The sequence below is a fragment of the Zeus faber genome (genome assembly GCF_960531495.2).
Source record: "Zeus faber genome assembly, chromosome: 16".
In the NCBI taxonomy this organism is placed as follows: domain Eukaryota; kingdom Metazoa; phylum Chordata; class Actinopteri; order Zeiformes; family Zeidae; genus Zeus; species Zeus faber.
The window spans coordinates 13,959,969-13,981,028 of NC_137202.1; the positions used below are offsets into that span (position 1 = coordinate 13,959,969).

The following is a 21,060-nucleotide window of genomic DNA, read 5'->3' on the forward strand; positions in this document are numbered from 1 at the left end:
AGGAGAACAATGAGGAACCAACCGAGATGTGCTGTGATGTATTCTCTAACGATCTATCTGAGACACAATTAGAGCGCAGGATTTTGGGGAAATTATAGAAATTGTATGACTATAGACTAAATTTCCCAGGAGCTCTACACGGATGCTTCAGAAACAAAACATATAGGGATGAACCAGTGTGAGTAATTTCTGTCCGCATTGCTTTTTTTGGGCGGGCGATTGATTTCCCCTAGGAATCACTGCATACAGCAGAAATTGACAAAAGTTGTGTTTGCCTATTGGTTACACAGATGCCTAAAAGGAAATGACCACTGGTAGGTAACTAGTGATAAAAATGGGGCTTTAACTTGGAACAATGTCCAACAGAGTTGAGGGGCAGATTTCTTTTTTTTTTTTTTTTTTTACCTGTGCTGTCAGCATGCTGGCCATAGCGTAACGTAAACGTGAAATGAACGTAGAACTAAACAACATGTACATGAAAAAATATAAACATAGAAACATCAGACGACAATGTGTATCGAAAAAACTGAGTACATTAAGTATAACTATAACAGCAATTTGGCAAATGGCCTCTTCCTGTCAGTCATGGCAGTAAATGAGGGAGAAAAGGAGAGTGATGTAACTGAGGGGGTGTGGGTGGTTTGTTCAAAGCAGGTGCTGGTGGTGTGTGTGTGTGCCTGTGATAAAACCGCCTGTGTGTGTGTGTGTGTGTGTGTGTGTGTGTGTGTGTGTGTGTGTGTGCGCGCGTCCACGTGTGTCCAAAGGGTCCACCCCTGAGTGTACGGGACTTGTCCCAATTAGTACTTAGTTAGTACTTATTGTGCATAATCTACGGGTTTGTTGCAATGTCACTTGACATATATGTATGCTTGTATGTTTATGTACTGTATGTGACAAATAAACAACTTGGATCTTGAAGAACCTGGGGTGGATGCCAGGCATGGACCGCAGGCCTGGGGCCAGGTCCGGCGCTGGCAGAACGACACCCCGCCCAAACTGTCCGGCGAGGTTGCTGTTGGCAACTGCATTTAAAATTGCGGGGGTGGGAGTCCTTCAAGCAAGTCGAACCCGAAGACCCTGGTCTGGTGGAGTGTTCGTCGGAGTAGGAGTTGTGTGCGAGTGTGTGTGTTCTAAGCTAATATGAGTGGAATTAAAATTTCACGATGGACGAGAAGCACGCGAAGCAGGAGTGTCACGGGCAAGATGGCAGCTGCCCACCACAACCCTACATACATAGCTCGCATCCCACCCATCCCGCAAACCTTAGACCTATTGCGTGGTCTATGTACTAAGTATGAGTGACGGGCCGTTTTCTAATTACCTTTAAATGGCCTCCGTGTTAAGCCTTTGAGAGACAATGAAAGCCCCAGAGAGGCAGCTTCATAAAAATAATAATAAAAGCTTTGTTTGTTTTATGTTCGTCTTAATGATGAGGCGGCCGCAGAGGGAGCCCGTCGGTTTACTGACTAACCATGGCCTACATAGTTGTTTGTTCAATAAATGCTGAGACGCCCAGCCTCCATCGCAAACTGAGCCAACCTATAATCAGAGAGAGAGTGAGAGAGAGAGAGAGATAGAGAGAGAGGAGAGCAAGTGAGAGAGAGAGAGAGAGTGATGAGGCCAAGTCAGGGTGTGACTCAGAACATTGAGAGGATGGGAACGTAGACTGGTCTCCATGTTCATTAGTCTATAATGTGTGTGTACTGTACTGTATACCTTTGAGAGTTTGGTCCACAAGTGGAATCTCCAAGGATATAACAATCCATGTGTTCCCTACCTGTCCTGCTCGCGTGCCTTTGAGCAACACAGTAGGCCTGTTCGCTCTGGGATCTCAAAGGTTGGTGAATTAAAGAATAAATAAACAAGACAAAATATTTTATCCACAGAAATAATTTACAGATACTTTCGCAGACACTACTGTGAGGAAAAATAATGCAGATCACTTCAAATATACGATTTGTCTTTAAGACCAAATATTAAAATTGAGGCCAATACTGTTTAGTAATTAAACGGTATTATTAGTAATTTTCTGTTAGTAATAGTTGTTTTAGCATTCAGAAATAACGTTAATCAAGAGATCTGAAGTGGCATCAAGCAGAAGCTCAACTTTTACTGCAAATACTTTATTGAACAGGGAAAACAGTCCAATCTAACAACATAACACGTGGAGACAAGCGTTTTTTTAAAAAGGAACATTTGAAAAAGAAACAAGAAAACAAGTTCTGGAATTTGATCGGTGAACTCTTCCCTTAAAACAGTTGTGGAAACTTGTTGGAACTTGGTCCAACAGGTGAAACAATTTATAACTTATTTATTACACCTTCACATCAACACCCAGGTCCTCACCCTATCATCCCACTGTATTACCCAACAGAGTTTGGCCCAGCTCACCTAAAACACACCTGGATCAAAACAATTACATAAAGACAAACTTGCATGGTCCGTTGGAAACGAATGAAATCAAAGAAAGACACTCCTCAAATCCCATTTTACACACAGCGAAGTCTAGATTGAACAAAAAGTGTGCGTTTGTGTTCGAAATGGAGCCGTGGCTTTTTCTGAAAAGGCCAAAGATGCAGGGTTTCGGTCGCTGTGTGGGACATGTTAATGGTCATCTTTCCTCTGAAGTCGGGGAAAAGCGGCCTGGCCTGCAGAGGGAGGGGGTCCGACTGGGCGCCGGGGTCGGGGCCGGGGCGGAAGGACTTGGATCAACCGGCAATCCAGACCTGTAGGACGTACATGGAGCTCCCTCTATAGAGACACCACTCGGGGTCAACTTTAAGGCGTGCTAGCTCCGCGTTCATGGTCCACGGCTGTTGCTGCGTAGAACGGGATTCTTAGCCTTCTATGCCGTTTGATTGAGGGGTGTTGCCAAGGTGACTCACAGAGGTCGCCATGTTGCATGCTAGTAGGGGTCTTTCGCCCTTTCCGCGGACGTGGGACTAGGGTACCATTCCGGGCATTATAAAACCTTTTTGTGGATTTACTGGGGGGGGGGGCATGTTTCTCCCAAGACAAATTAGTATCTTCTCCTTTCTTTCATGATCGACTTGATTGTACATCTCCGTATGCAATAGGAATAGGAATCCCTGATTCCTATTTATGGTGTTTTTTCTATATATTTATATTGTTTATAATGCTTACCCTTATATGCTCTCTATTTCCTGCTGTCCCTTTATGCTGCTGTTACAATGTAAATTTCCCTGTTGTGGGACTGATAAAGGTTTATCTTATCTTATGCAGCTCCCACTCAGCTGTATAAGGTCGGGGAATTGTTGCTGCCGCCGCCAAAAATCACAAAGCTCCCATCGAGGACTTCCATGTTCTACAGGTGCTAGGCCTCGAATAACTGCCCCCGCTCAAAAATTGCCACGATCAAAAGGTCTGGTGTGAAATATTTTAAAATGCCAGTGGTGGCCTTTTTCGAAAATTGCTTGCTCTGGAACAGTTACGACGAGAGGACTTTCCCCGTGTGATGCTACTGCCGCCCGGAAACGGGCAACAACATGGCGGCAATGGCAGGAAAGCATCGTTCATAACTCTCATGTTCTAGGCGCTGTGACCCCTGACCCTCAGCCCTCGAGGACACCGTCACCATTTCACCATCATGAGCCAAAACTCCACATGACAGATGACATGCATCACAGATCATAGTGACATCTAGGGATGGGAGAAGAAAAAAAACAAAAAACCCTTAAATTGTATTAATGGATGGATGTTTTGAGGGATGTTTTGAATCACAAGTGCATTGTGTTTATTGGATTTTGATGATCGTGCTACATCGCTGCATTTCCAAAGCATATTGGGCTTAAATGTAAGGACTCCTGGTGTGTGCAGGGTCTTTGGAAGAATTATTCAGTCGGTTTCCAAATAGAAAATGCAGTTCATTTTTCAAAGCGAACTGCCTTAGTTAAGTTGATGCGAGCGACTCCTGGAATCGCGATGTTTCTCAAATTGGCACCTCGGAATCCTGACAGCGACGGGGAGCTCCCGGCAGTTTCCCTTCCCTTGCCGAACGTTTCTCGCTGCACGTATAGTTCCTGAGCCAGGCGGCCGCTTCGCCGCCTGATGACGCGACAACAAAGCAGAAACGAGGGAGACGTGACACGACATCGATGTTCGGCACGCACAGGAAAAAAAAAAACAAACAGACAAAAAACAAAAAAAGTAAACAGGTTTTAAAACACAGCCTTTCGACATGCAGCAAAGCCGCAAAAAGCGCCGAGATAACGTCAATCCACAGGATGATCTATAGCTCATGATAAAACAGCAAAGCCCTACATTTAGAATATCCGGACAGTGTATGATGAACAAAACAACAACAAAAAAAAAAGACACACAATACTTTACCGACAGTAAAAATATCCTTCAACGTCAGCTTGCAGAGGAGAATCGTCTTATTTCTTATAAAATATTTAATCTCTCGTGTCCTGTCGAAGGCAGGCATCTCCAGTCATTTGTCTTGATATCCTTAAATTCATTGTTAAAATGCTTCACGCTGCTCTCTCTTCTCCCGCTTACTTTTTTTTTTTTTTTTTTTACTTTATTTCATCATAAATAAACATCTAATATACATAAATTCTTCAATAAAAGACATGAATTTTTTTTTTTTTTACATTACTTGCTGCTGGAACTTTGAATTGTGCCAAAAGCACTACTGGTCACTTATAGTGGGAGCGATATCCGCCCCCAAAAAAAATAATACAACTAAAAGAATTGCACTCAAACGTCCCTGTGGAGAAGAGTTTGTCTGATAAAAAAAACCCAAAAAACACAAAATAACACAAAACTGCTTAGTGGAAAAAAAGCTCCTAACTCAAGCTGGTCGTTCCCTACAGAGGACCTAAGTTACGTGCGCATGTTTACATGTCCTTAACGTCCTATGTTTGGTTTTATTCTTTATATTATTTTTGATGTTACGTTCATGTTGGTAAAGCACTTAGCAGCGTTGCCTTAAAAAGCTGATAACAGTAATTGAATGAAGCTTTATGTCCTCGCGCATCTCGTCCAAAAAAAACCCCACACTTTGACGCTAAAAAGTCGGTACTAAACTCGCCGTCGAAAACAGAGGTGATTCGTTTTAAATGGGAGACAAAGAATGGACACAGAGGCTGACAAGCGATTCCCGCTGGTATTGTCAAACTAGAAAACGTGTTTTTTTTTTGTTTTGTTTTTTCGGGAGTCAATCGGAGTGATCGGCATCGGAAGAATGTCGACTGATAGAGCATCGAGAGAACGGCTTCGGCAACGCGGCAACCGCCAACAAGTTCTTCAGCGGTATGTAAAATAAATATATATTTTTTTAACTTGAAGGCTTTTAGCGTCGTTGATGCCATCTTTTCAGGATCGCGATGCTGATCAGTGGTCTGATCACTGCATTGATCCACTAAATTAGCGCGAAACGTGACCTCCTATCTGCTGGTGGGAGGTTGGGATCGGTGTTTGTGTGTGTGGCATCGGTGTGTGTGTGTGTGTGTGTGTGTGTGTACGTGTGTGTAGGTTTTTTATGAGCGAGTAGTACCTTCGTTTTGAGCTGGAGCTCAATGGATAACTTTTCTTGCCTTCACCCCACTTCTGACCTGTATGTGGCACCAATAACGATTTGTTTTTCCCACATGTGAGTTCAGGTGAGTAAGGCCCAGGTCACGGGAGGAATGCAAGTGACCACAGCCACACCCGCCCTGGTCATGTCAGCACAAAGCCTGCAGGGAGGACGCCCATGTGGATGATCTGGTTTAGTGAGTCTCTATGTCATGAATACATTTGGGATCAATAGAAACGCACACCAATTTGTGTGTGTGTGTGTGTGTGTGCGTGTGCGCGTGTGTGTGCGTGTGCGCGCGTATGTGCGTGCCCGTGCGTGCCCGTCACTCCAGGCCGAAGCCCTCGGCGTTTGATATCGCAATGGTGAGTTTGTGTTTGAGTTCCTTCCTGTTGCGATACGGAGGTAGACAAATTTGGTTGAAACACGTGTGGGAGATTGGTAACCTGGAGGAGAGAGAGAGAGAGAGAGAGAGAGAGAGAGAGAGAGAGAGAGAGAGAGAGAGAGAGAGAGAGAGAGAGAGAGAGAGAGAGAGGGAGCGAGAGAGAGAGAGAGGCAGATGGGGGGGAGAGAGAGAGAGAGAGAGAGAGAGAGAGAGAGAGAGAGAGAGAGAGAGCAGGGGTCAGATATTATTAATTTTACATTATAACATTTCAAGTCCAGTTTATTTTCATTTATTGTTCTTTTACTTCATTACTTGATACTTCAACACCCTAGTTTGTTCTCAACCTAGTGATTGAGTGATTGCTTTAGTGGAGATTGTGTGTGTGTGTGTGTGTGTATGTTTGTGTGTGTGTGTGTCTGCGTGTGTGTGTGCATGCCCGTGTGTGTGCACGCATGCGCGCACGCCCGCGCGTACCAGTCGGTGGGCACTTCTATCTTGGAGATCTTGAAGTTGAGGTCGGCCAGCCCTCCGACGGGAACGCGGTCGCTTCCCGTCGTGAAGTGAAGCAACTTCTTCTGCAGCTCCAGAGGAAATGACATCACCACGTCCCAGAAGCACCTGCGGAGAAAGTCCCTTAGAACGTCTGAAGAGATTGACTTATGAGGACAATAACTTGTGGGCGCACCAGCTCATAAGGACACTAAATTATGAAATGCTCGGTGTGTATTCGGGCTTGCTGTAATTTTAGACCACACACACACACACGCGCGTGCACGCGCGCGCGCGCACACACACACACACACACACACACACACACACACACACACACACACTCGTTGAGTCATCTGAACTGTCAGTAGAATATCAGATGACATGAACTACGGCCGACAGAATCACCTGCTAAGGGTCTGACAGTTTCTCACGTGCGTTGTTAAGAGGCTGACATACGCTGAACCTTCCTGCTCCAGCCAGCTGGGAGGAGGCTTTCCACATCCACCGCGCAAGGGAAATCGGCCACGTCCTCAAACGGCTCCGGCAGCGTTCGAAAACCGAGACCGGTAAAGCTAAATTTGTTGCGAGTGAGCGTGACGCCTCCCTGATAACGCAAGAAAAGATGCTGTCGGCGCCGAAATAAGAAATACGTTTTTAATGCGCCGTTCCAATCAGATTAGCGTGGTTGACGTCGGCAACAATGGTGTTGACATTATTGGGGGAACTTGAAAAAAAATGGTTCAGCTATTACCTTGATAATATTGAGCAGCGGCCGAGGTGACGTTGGAAGAAACGTTCATCCGTCACTTCGTCCCTTTTCACTCCTCCTCTAAATGGTCAAATCTTTCGAAATTTGGGAACGGGAATAACTGCCGAACAGAGCTGTACCGTATGGTGGTGTCCGTCTTGCCGAAGCCCTCGTACTGAGCGGCTTTCTGCAGGGAGCTCATGTCCAGGTCGGGGCTGCCGCACACCAGCATCTCCACCTCCTCCGGACGCAGCAGCTGCAGCGCAAAACCAAGAGAGGACAAAAAAGTCGTACTTTATCAAGTGTTGTAGGTTGTTTAACCGGGGCACTGGACGCTAAAACTACTCTAAGTGCATTTCAGAGCAAGCACTTGTGTACCTTTACCGAAGTAGAAATGCTGCGGTGGTACGTCCACTTTTACTCGAGCCATTTTGTGTCAGCGTGTTTTTGCTTTTCCTAAAAAAGCTCTGAGTACTCCTTCCACTGCGGAACCCAAAAGTCCCATTTTTTTCTCCTAATAAATCCTGTGAGAAAGCATCAAAGTGGAGGCAACGTTCCTAGCGATCATTTTCGAGGTTAAGACAAAGAACAAGAACACTGAATAAAAGCCCCGCCCCTTTTTCACACAGGCATAATGTCTTGCGTCTGTGTTTGGGAATGTGCGTTTTTAGAGACACGCACGCACACACACACACACACACGGACACACACACACACACACAAAAACACATGCACACGCACACACAAACACAACACACACACACACACACACACACACACACACACACACACCGACACACACACACACACACACACACACACACAAACTCCTGACTCACCATGAGTGCATCAGACGCGCACACACTGTGGAAGCCGTGGTAGAACGCTGCAAACTGCTTGTAGATGGACTTATTGAGCAGGAAGTCGATGTAGAGCTGGACATACTCTGCAGAAGGAGAGAGAGGCAGAGAGAGAGAGAGAGAGAGAGAGAGAATAAACAAACATTAAAACAAATAAAAAATGTCAGTATCAGTAGAAATTGGCCAAAGGTGGGACGGGAAACAGAACGTTAGAAAGCAAGAATGGCAACAGCAGGAAAACGAGTAGATTGTCTGATTAATAGATGTCTGATTACATTTTATTACATTTAACTGCATATATGTATGAAAGTATGTATATGTATGTGACGAATAAACCTCATTACATTTCACTGCATATATGTATGAAAGTATGTACAGTATATGTATGTGACGAATAAACCTCTTGAATCTTGAATCTTGAGAGAGAGAGAGACAGAGAGAGAGAGAGAGAGAGAGAGAGAGGGAGAGAGAGAGAGGGAGAAATGGAGAGAAGCAAGAAAACAAGAGAAGAGATAGAGTGACAGAGTGGTAGAGATAGAGAGATAGAGGGAGTCATCAAAAAAGAGGTAGAGACATGCATGAAGGAGAACAGTGTTGTTTTTCACTCTCCCATGACGTGATTTTCCTCTGGCCCTGGCCTGAGTCAGCGGCAAAGACAGTGGGACGTTGTGACAGGACGGCGAGTGGAAATGATGCAATTTAATGAAAAATTAAAATAAAAAATAAAAATAAAATAAAATAAACAAAATAATCACGATGAGGAAAATGAAGTCGTCACTTTTTTTTCCCCCCAGACCTGAACCCGGAGCCGGGTTACTACACCGGGATAAACACTGTGACGTACACAATCCGGTTTGTTTGCTTCAGATCAAATACGTTGCTAAAATCATTTTATATAAATATATAGTTGTGGTCGAAAATATAAGCACCATTGCATTAAAAATATATATATACTTTTTTTTTTTCAATTGAGACAGACAGACAGACAGACAGATAGAAGTAATAAAAATAGATAAATGTAACAAATAAAAAAATACAATATACACCTATGCATCAATACAGTAATTCACATTCCAATTTAAGTCGGAAATAGTAGATGTACAATAAGTTGAAATTGAAGTTGCAATAGAAATTGACAAAAGCGTTTGTTCACCGCAATTCCTAATTGTTACATTTATCCGTGCAGAAATGTTGTTTTTGATTCAGAACTTGAACAAATAGCTTTGACGAAATGATTGACACCTCGTGGATTTCAAATCTGGAGGAAAAAAAGCTGCAAATTGAGCGCTTCCTGTTGCCAGTAACCGCACCCCGACAGCTCTCCAGCTTGACCGACGCTTCTTTTGCAAACTGCAGATTGAAGGCTTGTCTACTCCAAACCGCCGCTTTCAGATGAAGAATTCACAGATAATTCATTGTGATAGGTGTATATAGGGTGTGTGTGTGTGTGTGTGTGTGTGTGTGTGTGTGGGTGTCTGATGAGACTCACCCTTTCTGTTGTGTTTGGTGATGGTGATGCGATCGCCTCCGGGTTTCAGGTTGTAGGATCTGACAACACCCAGCTCCTCCTGGAAGATCTGAGACACACACACACACACGCACGCACGCACGCACGCACACACACACACACACACACACACACACACACACACACACACACACACACACACACACACACACACACACACACACACACACACACACACACACACACACACACACACACAATACATACAGTACACACACTGATCAGTCATAAGATTGAAACCACTGACAGGTTAAGTAAATATTGCTGAACTCGTTCCAATGACACCTGTCAAGGAAAAATGGGCAAGCGTGAGGATCTGAGCGACTTTAACAAGGACCAAATTGTGATGGCTAGAGGACTGGGTCAGAGCATCTCCAAATAGCATGTCTTGTGGGGTGTTCCCAGTATGCAGTGGTTAGTACCCACCAAAAGTGTCCAAGGAAGGAGAACCGGTGAACCGGCAACAGGGACATGGGCGACCATGGACTCATTCATTCACATGGGGAGTGAAGTCCATCTGGTTCAATCCCACAGAAGAGCTACTGAAGCACAAATTGCTGAAAAAGTTAATGCTGCTGTGATAGAAAGGTGTCAGAAAACCTAATGCATATGGGGCTGTGTAGCTGCAGACCGGTCAGAGTACCTATGCCGACTCTTGTCCCCTGCCAAAGTGCCTACAATGGGCACGTGAATGTCAGAACTGGACCATGGAGCAATGGAAGAAGGTGGCCTGATCTGATGAATCACCTTTTCTTCTACATCATGTGGGGTTAGGATCCGTTCCGATCACGGATCTGTGGGATGTGCTGGAACAACAACCCTGATCCATGGGGGCCCCACCTCGTAACTTACAGGACTTAAAGGATCTGCTGCTAACGTCTTTGTGCCATATACCACAGGACACCTTGGTTATCTGTAGTGGTTTTAATGCTGTGGCTGATCGGTGTATAACAATAATAATAATAACTTGGACTTATATAGCGCCTTTCACAAACCCAAGGACACTTTACAATGGAAAAACAAAAAACAAAACAAGACAGGGCAGACAAATCGAAATAAACAAAGAACAGAAAAAAGAAACCAAAAAGGGTCAGGGGCAGTAGGCCTCGTTGAACAGGTAGGTTTTGAGAAGGTTTTTGAAGGTGGCCAGGGATGGAGCATTTCGAATGTCAGTGGGGAGAGAGTTCCAGAGGGTGGGGGCCACCACACTGAAGGCTCTGCCCCCCGAGGTTTGTAGCCTCGTTGCGTTGGGTGGAGAGCAGACCCGCGTCCGAGGACCGCAGCTTCCGGGACGGGGCGTAGGGGTGAAGGAGGTCTCTTAGGTGCTGCGGGGCAAGGGCGTGGAGGGATTTGTAGGTTGATAGTCGGGTTTTGTCTTTTATTGTTGAGTTTGAGCAGGTTTGATGACATCCAGACTCTGATGTTGTGGAGGCAGTTGAGAAGAGACTGAGCGGGGAGGCGGGTGGATGGTTTTCTGCCGAGGTATAACTGGGTGTCATCGGCGTAGGTGTGGAAGCATAGACCGCGGTGGCGTATGACCAAGGGGGAGCATGTAGATGGTGAAGAGGAGCGGCCCAAGCACGGAGCCTTAAGGCACGCCTTGGTCAACTGGGCCAGGGGAGGAGCAGGATAGAGGTCTGCGATAGAGACAAACTGCTTCCCGTTGGTGAGGTAGGATTGGAACCAGGGGAGTGCTGTACCGGAGAGGCCAAGGTAGACGGAAAGACGGTTGAGAAGGATGGTGTGGGAGACTGTGTCGAGGAGGGTGAGGATACGGACGTAGCCTGCGTCAGCAGCAATGAGCAGGTCGGTGATTGGTTGTTGATTTTAATGAGGGCGGTCTCCGTGCTGTGGTGCATTCTGAATCCGAATCGAAGGGGTTCGTGAAGCTCATGGTTGGATATGTGCTGTTGGAGTTGGGCAACTCCAACAGCGGTCGGCAACTGCTCGGTCCAGGATTTTGCTTAGGAACGGAAGGTTGGAGATCGGGCGGTAGCGGTTGGGGTTGTCTGGGGTCAGCACAGACCAGCGGCTGCAGAACAGAGTGCACACGGGATTTGATGTGATGACGTTCCCTCTGCCAATTCGACATTATGGATGGAAGAGTGCGATCCGAATAAACAGACTTATGGCGAGCGGCCCTGTGGACATAGCGAGGGAGGCGCAGGAGTCCGATGGATTTAATGTCGCGAGGCAGTTTGGAGTGGAGTGACAGAAGAGATTCATGAGTTCCAGTGCGGAGTATTGTAAGAGCACCATCTCGGCAACAAGTGAGCGCCTATCTCAGCGAGCGGCGCTAGCTGCGCTAGCTAGCAGGACGGGCTAGCAGCGAAATGACAGGGCTGGGAGCTGACAAGACGGCAAACCGTTGATGCAGTTTCAGTGGAAAGATAATAAAATAAATAGCCTCAGGTAGTTGCAGCAGTGTGCCAAAACAGCAGTGGCGATAGCCAAAAGTTCAGGGAGACGAGAAACAAATGAAAACACGCAAACAGGCAGGTGAGAAGCGGCAACAAAACATGCCGGCGTCCTCTCGAGCATGCTCGATGTTTAAATCCTGAGAGTATATCAGAGATGCGTAGAACATATTCACAACGTTCAAAACAGCACTAATGTCTTTTCAGATTACGGGGACACTAAATGTCCTCACAATGATCCCAATGTAACCTTGATCGTTACAAGGTCTACGGGGACATGGAATGACCGAGAGGCTGCGGAGCTTTGGCTCAAATATAGAAAGCTATAGAAAGACACGCAAGAGGTTAAGAGTGCGAGAGAGAGAGAGGGAGCGAGCAGTGAGTTTAGCTGCACCATGGCTGTTTGATTTGTGTGAACACATATAGTACAGCGTGTGCTCCTCTGCTCAAACAGCACTCTGTCACCGGCAGGACGTTTCACCTCGGGGCTCAGGGCTACCAGGTTAACCTTGTTCAATGATTATTGGAAGATAAACTCAATCCCACACTGAATACATCACCTTGAGCCTTTAATCATATAATAAAGGATTGCGTTACATTTATGCAAAACTTGCCCAACTTCCTTGCCCCAATTAGTCAGAATGTGAATTGCTGATAGAGCGATGTTGGCAACATTGTTTATTGTGTTTTTATGCCCATTGTATATCATGATTTGTTTCAAAATTTTAGTACACTTTTAAATTCTATTCAGCTATAATTTTTCTATTTTTGTTCATTATTGCATATTGACATGTTTTTTGTAGTTCATTTTATGTTTATTTTTTTTCAAAAAATTATAATTTTTTTTTTATTTGAAGTTCATTTGAAAGTTAATTTAAGTCACCCATGTCCCATCCAGGCACACAACCTGATGTGTACTTTCTTAATTCGGTTCTTGCTCAAGTTCAAAACTTCTCCTCTTTCAAAATTTGTTTGTGAGAGAAATTATTTGCTGGGTCTTTACATGTTTGTTTTGGGGTTTTTTTGTTTTGTTTTTTTTACAACAAACCAAATGTTGCAGCACAGCCGAGATTTGAGTTCAGTATAAGGTAACACATGGTTGGTTATGTAACAGGTCAGATCCTCTTCAAGGTTGAGTGATGTCATGATTTACAACATACGTATATAGAAGGCATAAAACATCTAGTGATTACATTTTTACATGCTGACTCAGGCAAATCATTTATTTCACGCGCAATTGCGTATCAATTACAAATATGAGCAAGACTGGACGACTGCTGTGTGAGTAAGGTGGACCGGCGGATCAGTCTGATCTGTCTTTCCGTACCTGGAAGGTGAGGTAGAAGTCTTCTTCTACATTTCCCTCATAGTTCAACAGCTCCTCCAAGCCGTGAGCCAGCTCCTACAAGCACAAGAGAGGCCTAGTGGTCAGTGTAATCCAACAGAACACAGAAGGGACTGTTGGTCCCACAGTGGAGCTGCACGGAGGGGACTGTGGCCCTAAAGTGGAGCTGCGCTGGGAGGACTTTCTGCACTTGTAGTCATAGGACAAAATCATTTATTGAATATACTGATGAAGAAAAAACAAGGCGGGAAATGAAGTTCACATCAATGCGCTGGATAATTCATTGTCTGATTGAATTTTATTCTTTGCAACAATGTTTTAATAATGAGGGTAATCAGATGTATAACGATATAATAATGAGATGTATCCCCACTGCCCAAGTGGCTCTTCTATTCGTCAGGTTTAATTAGCTCCAGGTATCCATTTTGGTCGGACTGAGACTCTCTCTCCTGCTCAAGCAGCAGGTCTTCCTAGTGAAACGAGTACCTCCGCCCGCCTCCAGTGCGACTGTGTGAGACAGCGTGAAGGGACACTGTGAAGAACGGTGTGTGATGAGGATTACAGATTACTTGAGAGCGCAGGGACGCCGCTAAAAAGAAAAAAGGTCACCAGATGCGATGTGGATATAGCACCTGCCTGTGAAACATATGACATTGAATTTTTGAGAACACACAATTTTTGTATTTTAATTTTTAGAACACATTTTCTTCGCAGTTTAAATTAATCTCGGGACTCGAGGGCTGAGGTTTTCACATACGTCTCCTGTGGATATGTGGACTGAAATACATTTTCCTATTTTGCGTTAATAGTGAATGTTCAAATTCCTCCACGCTCGAGAATACAAGCAGTTGGTCGTGCAGTGAGGTCTCTCTCGTGAGACAGTCTTCATTGTTGACACTTTGAGGAGCAATGATCAATATTTATTTCAGCGTCCGAAACACGTGACTGGTGCGTGGATGCTGTGAGTCAGGCCACATCATTGGGCAACAGCGGGTTTAGTCTGGTGTTACCAAACGTACCGTCACCAGCGGCAACACCTTTGCATACCGACGGAATCAAATCAGTGTTTCACAACAACACCGTGTGTGTTCTGCGTGGAGTCTACGTGCCTTTGTGCATGTGGGTGTGAGAGGGAAAGGTGGGTGTGTGGTTTAAGGGGGTGTGGTCTTCAGTGACCCCATATGCTTGGCGGGCGAGTGTCGACGTAAGAGAGAGCGATCGAGTGGGAAACGGAGACATGTAGACATAAAGTGGAAGTGAACACTATAGACAGAGAGAGACATTTAACATTTACGTTTTTCAATTTCTCTCTCTCCCTTGCTCTCAACCCAAACCCAATATTTACCTTTGTTTTTTTTTATTAATTTAGTTTATATTTATTTATCGGTATAAATACACGGTCTATATTTTTGTGCACAAATAAAGAGAGAGAATAGGTCTTAGATATTATGTAACGGAGGAGCTGCAGGCAAAAAGCTGCAATGTGGTTAACATCTGGCGTTGGTCGGTGAAACCACGCCTCGCCGGCTGTTCCAGAGGTGCGATGTGCATGACAAGAGCACGACTAGAGTGCACGACAGACTGCTAATATAATACATTATATTATGTATCATAATAAATATCGCCTCGTCGAGTGAGCCGCCCAAAATCTCTACCGCATGTAAAGAGATAAGCTTATCAATCTGACGGCATCAAAGCAAGCACAGAGCACGTTTAGAGTGGGGGCAGGAGGGTCAGAAGTTGTACTCTGTCTCCATCTATTGGCTGGACGGAGAACTGCAGAAACTTTATTCCACTGTTGGGACACTGGGAGCTGCCCAGTACAACCACAGCATTGTGCTGTTGCACACTGAGGGTTCCAGATACAATCTTAAACTCTCTCGTTAGTATGGAATGCAAATGTGCTGATTAGACAAATCTGCCTCCTAACCAAATGTAAATATACTATGTATGCAAGGAAACATTACCGGCATTATCTGCATCAGGTCCTCCAGTGTGGCGGTTGCCATGCCGACAGGGGTGTTCTGATCGCAAGGTACGGTGGGCGGAGTCAGGAGCTTCCTGTATCATGAAAAAATATATATATATATTATATATATATGTCAAATATACGCTGAGAAAGAGACCGAAGCAGTTTTTTTTTTTCACCTGTAACAGTAGAGAGGGAAGTGGATGTCCAGAGCAATGCTGTTGTAGACGGCCAGACCCATCAGCTGGTCAACAACCACTCAGTTAAGGAACGAGATGAACACATACATATGCCATATATTACTTTTATTTCAAGGAAACACAGTTCAAAATCTGACCTTAAGACATTGCGCAAATAAAAAGTAACTATTCTGTGAACAAGTTGGAAAGCCTATATTGAGGTGGCTAATTCTGGCTAATTCAGGTCTGGCCACCAGGCGGCTTGGACAGAACATTAAATACATTTATAGGGTCCGGGGTTTACAGTTGGTTTATGCCTCTGCAGTAGCAATTTACTACCAATAACGTAATAAAACACAACAATTTTTAACCATGAATGTTTAGAATACAAGTTGAACAAAGCATGGTCATATTCAGTTCTAGTAATTGACCATCTTTAAGAATGATAATTTAAGACAGATAATAATTCAAATCATCCACCCCTCAATTTCAATGGAGACCGACAAGGACCACACCACTACTATGCTGGAATAGTATGTTTCAAATCCACCCGTGAGATTTGTTTTTCCAGGTCAAAAAATTCTGAGCGCAGCAAATAAAGCGAGGAAACCCCAACGCGAGCGTGGTCATCCAATCAGGTGCAGCCAAAAGGTTGGTTGGTTCGTCAGTGTGCCTGATGCTCCCAAGTTGAACACTGACCCAATACACTTTAAGTAATAGTGTGTGTGTGTGTGTGTGTGTGTGTGTGTGTGTGTGTGTGTGTGTGTGTCTCTGTGTGCGTGCGCACGTGTGTCCCTTTCCCACTTGCACTGAAAGCCGTCCACTGGCAATATTGGTGTAATGTAGGAAAATTAGCCGGTGTGGATGTTCCGTAAAAGCCGTTTCCGTAAACTCCGCCAACTCTCAACCTAGCAGCACCTCCGGAAAAACGGTGGTACGGCTTTGAATGGAAGTGTGTGGGAAAGGAAGCAGTTTCCGCTGGGACAAGCTTGTAAAGTAGCGGGTGGAGCCAAATCCAAATACCGGCAAAGCACAAATAGTTGGTTTTTACAAATATTACATTTATTAATTGAAGTTATTTCTTTCTAAATCGGAATGGTTTCTAAAAAAACCATTCGGTGACATCGGGCAGAAGCGCTCCACTTGCTCGCCCGGCTGCACCGGAGCACGGAGCCGGAGAGGGAAGGAGCGGACAGGGAGAGGTAGAACGGGTGGAGAATCCGCGGTTATCCGCTCCGTCAGCGGGATCCAGGAGCCAGGAAATAAAACGGAAACCGATTCAGATTGCACGTCCGTTGCCGGCAGATTTTCCAAACGATCGCATCCACACTGGACATAACGTACTAACCCTAACCCAGTCCATAATGGTCATCTAATGTGGGAACAGACTCCACACGGAACTTCTTCGTAAAGGAGGCCGATGTGTGAATGACTACCTGCTGCCTTTGCCGGGTATTTTTCTTATCCAACAATGCTATGGATTCCATGTGGGAAAGGGCACTTTCATTACACAAAACTCTTTATTCGAATATCACAAGTCTGAGTGTGACACACACACACACACCCACACACACACCCATATGTGGTGTTCTTGAATGTATGATTGTGTGCATACGTCTGTATGTGTGTTGGTGAATAAGTGCAGGGCATGTGTATGTAAGGGCGCTCTGCAGCAATGGCTTTTATATTCTCCCTACTGTCTGCAGGTGGGTGACACACACACACACACACACACACACACACACACACTCTGAAATCAAAGTGAGCGTAAGACTGGGAGGCCCCTCTGTTACAAATCTTCACTTTATGGGACAAACATAGAGAGAGAGAGACAAACATCTCTCTCTCTCTCTCTCTCTCTCTCTCTCTCTCATACTCAACTTTTCTCGTGTTTGTTTTACCTACTGTATCGGTCTGTATCCGGCTAAATCCATCATTCTTTCTCCATCCCTATGTCGCTCTTTTTCTCACGACCAGTGTTGTGCCCTTTTCCAGTCATGCCTGTTTGGAGCGGCTGCATTGCAGGGGAGGGCTGATCGATACCAAAACGATCAAACGACGTCTAGTTTTGAAGATCTGGCGTCAACAGGATCGATACCCACAACGGGATCGGTTTCTCTCAATATATATTTCCTCACTTGTGCTCGCTTGGTGCCCGTCACTGCTCACGTCAGTGAAGATGAAAATGCCGGTTAAAATCATACACCGGGGAAAGACGCTCTCTGTGACTCAGATCCCTGGAGCCCTGGCTCGCTGTTTGCGGATTGTTGACAGTTTATCAATATTACACGTGTCTCGTGCCCAAATTACACCAAATCCGACACTGCAAGCCCTTGGGTCCCCAGCAACACACCAGCAGAGTGTGAAGTAGATCCAATGAACGGTTGTGAAGATAATCTCAGGACATACAGAGATTCCTTCCTTTATAGTTTGAGAGTTAGAATAGATGTATAACATATAAAATAGTGAATGAATGAATCATAAATGTAACATAAAGATAATCAATATAGGACACGGTGACAAACACAAATCCAATCAATAAACCATGTAATAAACAACAAATCAAGAAAACAATAACTACAGAATTGTTTGTCCTGATTGAATCCTTTCTTTTAAAACAAATACAGGTACTCCTCACTTAAGGACAGAGTTCCGAGACTGAGAACGGTGATGAGATGACATGTATACAGTGTATATAGTGTATATAGTATATAAAGTGTATATAGTGTATATAGTATATTTAGTGTATAAAGTGTTTATAGTGTAGTGTATAGAGTGTATATAGTGTATAAAGTATATATAGTATTTATATTGTATATAGTATGTATGGTGTATATAGTATATATAGTATATTTTGTGTTTATAGTATATATAGTGTATATTATGTATAGTGTATATAGTATATATATTATATATAGTATATAAAGGGTGGTGCGTGATGAGATGCTTGACACTAAGATGCAGTGGTATTGTAGGCAGTGTACAATACAGACTGGTCAGAGAGCTGCTGCTAAGTCTGAACAGTCGTTTAACAGGGAGGTCGTAAAGTGAGGAGTAATTTACTCCGCAGACAGTGAAGGAGGTGATTAAACTCAAGCAAGAATTTGAATTATTTCATCAAAGTAGCTCTCATCTCTCTTTCTTCGTGGCTTTCTCTTGAGAAAGTTCAGATGTATGAAAGGACCTGATCAGGAGGTGCTGCAGTGCGAGTAACAATATATTTACATTTATGCCAAAAGTTGTACTTCAATGAAATTATCTTCTGTTATAATAATGAGCTATTATTTGATGTATTTCCTTCCCCCCCCAATCAAAATCATTTCTGTTTGTTTAAAATTGCTCTTTGCAGTTTGTTTGCCGTTTTGTGTGCTTTTAAAAAAGTAATTATGTATGTATTTATTCCAGATCTCGACTGTCGAGTGATACGTGAAGCACAGCGTCTTCATTAAAACTCTCTCTCTCTCTCTCCCTCTCCCTCTCTCCACGGTGATGCAACGTTGCCACAGCAACCAAACAGAAAGCCGAGGATTGATGAATTAGCTGCTAGCTGGCGTGAACACACATGTGCAACAGACATGGAACACCCGTGATTACAAGGTGGGACAACACGCACTCACACACCCGCTCACGCACCCGCACACACACGCGCACCCTCACACAGACGTGCACGTACGCGTACACACACACACACACACACACACACACACACACACACACACACACACACACAATCATGGCCAGGAGCAGCAGCTTTTAGGTTATATAACCTCTTGACAGTTGCCAGCTGGATAGTAAATTAAGCTAAGTACCCCCCTAACCACCCACCCCCTCCACACACACACACACACACACACACACACACACACACACACACACACACACACACACACACACACACACACACACACACACACACACACACACACACACGTACACGCACACGCACACGCACACACACACACACACACATCCATTCTTCAAAGAACAGAAACTCTTTCATGGGCACTCTTTTCCATATGTATGACAAGGTCCTGTGAAAAGAGCTATTAAAAAAGAATATATACACATTTGCATTAAATATATATATCTGCGTTTTAATACACGGTCAAAGGTTCTTTAACGTCGCGTGAATTTTTCCATTTGATTATTTTATTTGCACTAAATCTAAGTAGTGTAAGAAACGGGGAGCCTAAAGTGTAGGAACAACACTTTCCTGTTTGCGAAGGCGAACCTTTCTCGTTGGGACCTCATCTGGTCTGCGTTACCGTCTGGGCAGGAGAAACACGTTGACGGCGGAGATATATTTGTTAAAAGTACCAGCCAGACAGATTTATAGCCCAGAAATACACATTATGGTATCTCTTTCTCCTCTGCGGTTAAAGACTTGCACTGCGGTGGAGGGGGAGTGAGAGAGAGAGCCAGAGGGGGAGATGAGCAAGTGTGTTTGTGTCACACTTAAGTCTTTAAACATATAAATAATGTGTTTAAAGACTTAAGTGTGACACAAACACACTCCATCATCTCTCAAACTCTCAAAAACTATTGGTTAATGTCAAATTAGATATCACATACATATTGTATCTGGGTAGTGTGCAATTTATTGATAAATAATAATTAATAGTCATTTAATAGTATTATATATTATTGAAAATAATTAATTTAATTAATTCAATTTTTAATTTACAATTTTACATTTTGCAATTTATGAAATATTGTTCATTTTATAAAATTATTCTTTTGAGCTTTAAGGTCACTGTAAAGTCAATTCTGAGATTTGTTTCAAAACACATTATACATGTGAGGAGGTAATTGCTCACAACATGTGAAACGACGCAGGACTGAATTGTCGAGTTGGACCGTTAAACCGTTTCTCACCATTTTTGCGGTCCGAATTTTTTGGGCGGGGCCTACATCATGACTGGATGACGGTGGCCCCAACCTGGCACGGCCCCTCCCCCAACACTGTTTAAGGGTAGAGCGCTTTCGTCAGGTTCCCTCGCTCCAATGGCACGGGTTACTACAGCCTACACTAGTTTGCCTTTCTCGCTATGGTGCTTTCGTCCTGAAAATGCATCTTCCACATAGGCCCGGGGAGTGGGGCCCTGAGCGGGGGCCACAAAGATGGGCTCTCCCCGGGGGCCGGGCGCACAAGGAGCCGGAACAGAGCCTCGCTTGGGAGTGGACGTGGCCGTGGATTCAGCATCTCAGAACAGGAGGAGCTGCCTTTTTTTTTTTATATACTATATATAACACTTGTTTCTTTTTGTTTTCCAGGGACTTTAACTGTTAAGCTGTTAACATATTGTCGTTTCAATATTTTATCAAATTCTGACAATAAAGGAACATTTTTTTCCGGCATATACAATTTTTTCTACATTTTAAAGAAATATGATTATTACGCTGATCCCATCACTCTGTAAGAAGTTATTCTATTTATTTACTAGGTAGTAATAATTAACACTAATAATTGATAGCCTTTTTACCCATAAGAATAATTTATCCTGTGCATAGTGTCGCATTTTGTATATTCTGAATATTTTTATATATCTGACTATTTTGTTTTTTGTTTGTATTTTTGAGCAATTTGTATATATT

At 44.1% G+C, this 21,060-nt stretch overlaps 1 protein-coding gene across 2 annotated transcripts in view; it reads right to left on the bottom strand.

Moving 5' to 3' along the window:
• Positions 1-2,090: 2,090 nt before the first annotated feature.
• hectd2 (HECT domain containing 2) overlaps positions 2,091-21,060 on the bottom strand; it is a 41,772-nt gene continuing 22,802 nt past the window's right edge. For both annotated transcript variants that reach the window (XM_080016537.1, XM_080016538.1), the window contains exons 15-22: positions 15,466-15,530; positions 15,285-15,378; positions 13,300-13,374; positions 9,517-9,604; positions 8,007-8,113; positions 7,308-7,423; positions 6,402-6,545; positions 2,091-5,988 (exon numbers count right to left, since the gene is read on the bottom strand). In XM_080016537.1, the coding sequence (XP_079872663.1) occupies positions 5,868-5,988; positions 6,402-6,545; positions 7,308-7,423; positions 8,007-8,113; positions 9,517-9,604; positions 13,300-13,374; positions 15,285-15,378; positions 15,466-15,530 (810 nt within the window). In that variant the 3' untranslated portion in view covers positions 2,091-5,867. The remainder of the gene's footprint in view (positions 5,989-6,401; positions 6,546-7,307; positions 7,424-8,006; positions 8,114-9,516; positions 9,605-13,299; positions 13,375-15,284; positions 15,379-15,465; positions 15,531-21,060) is intronic.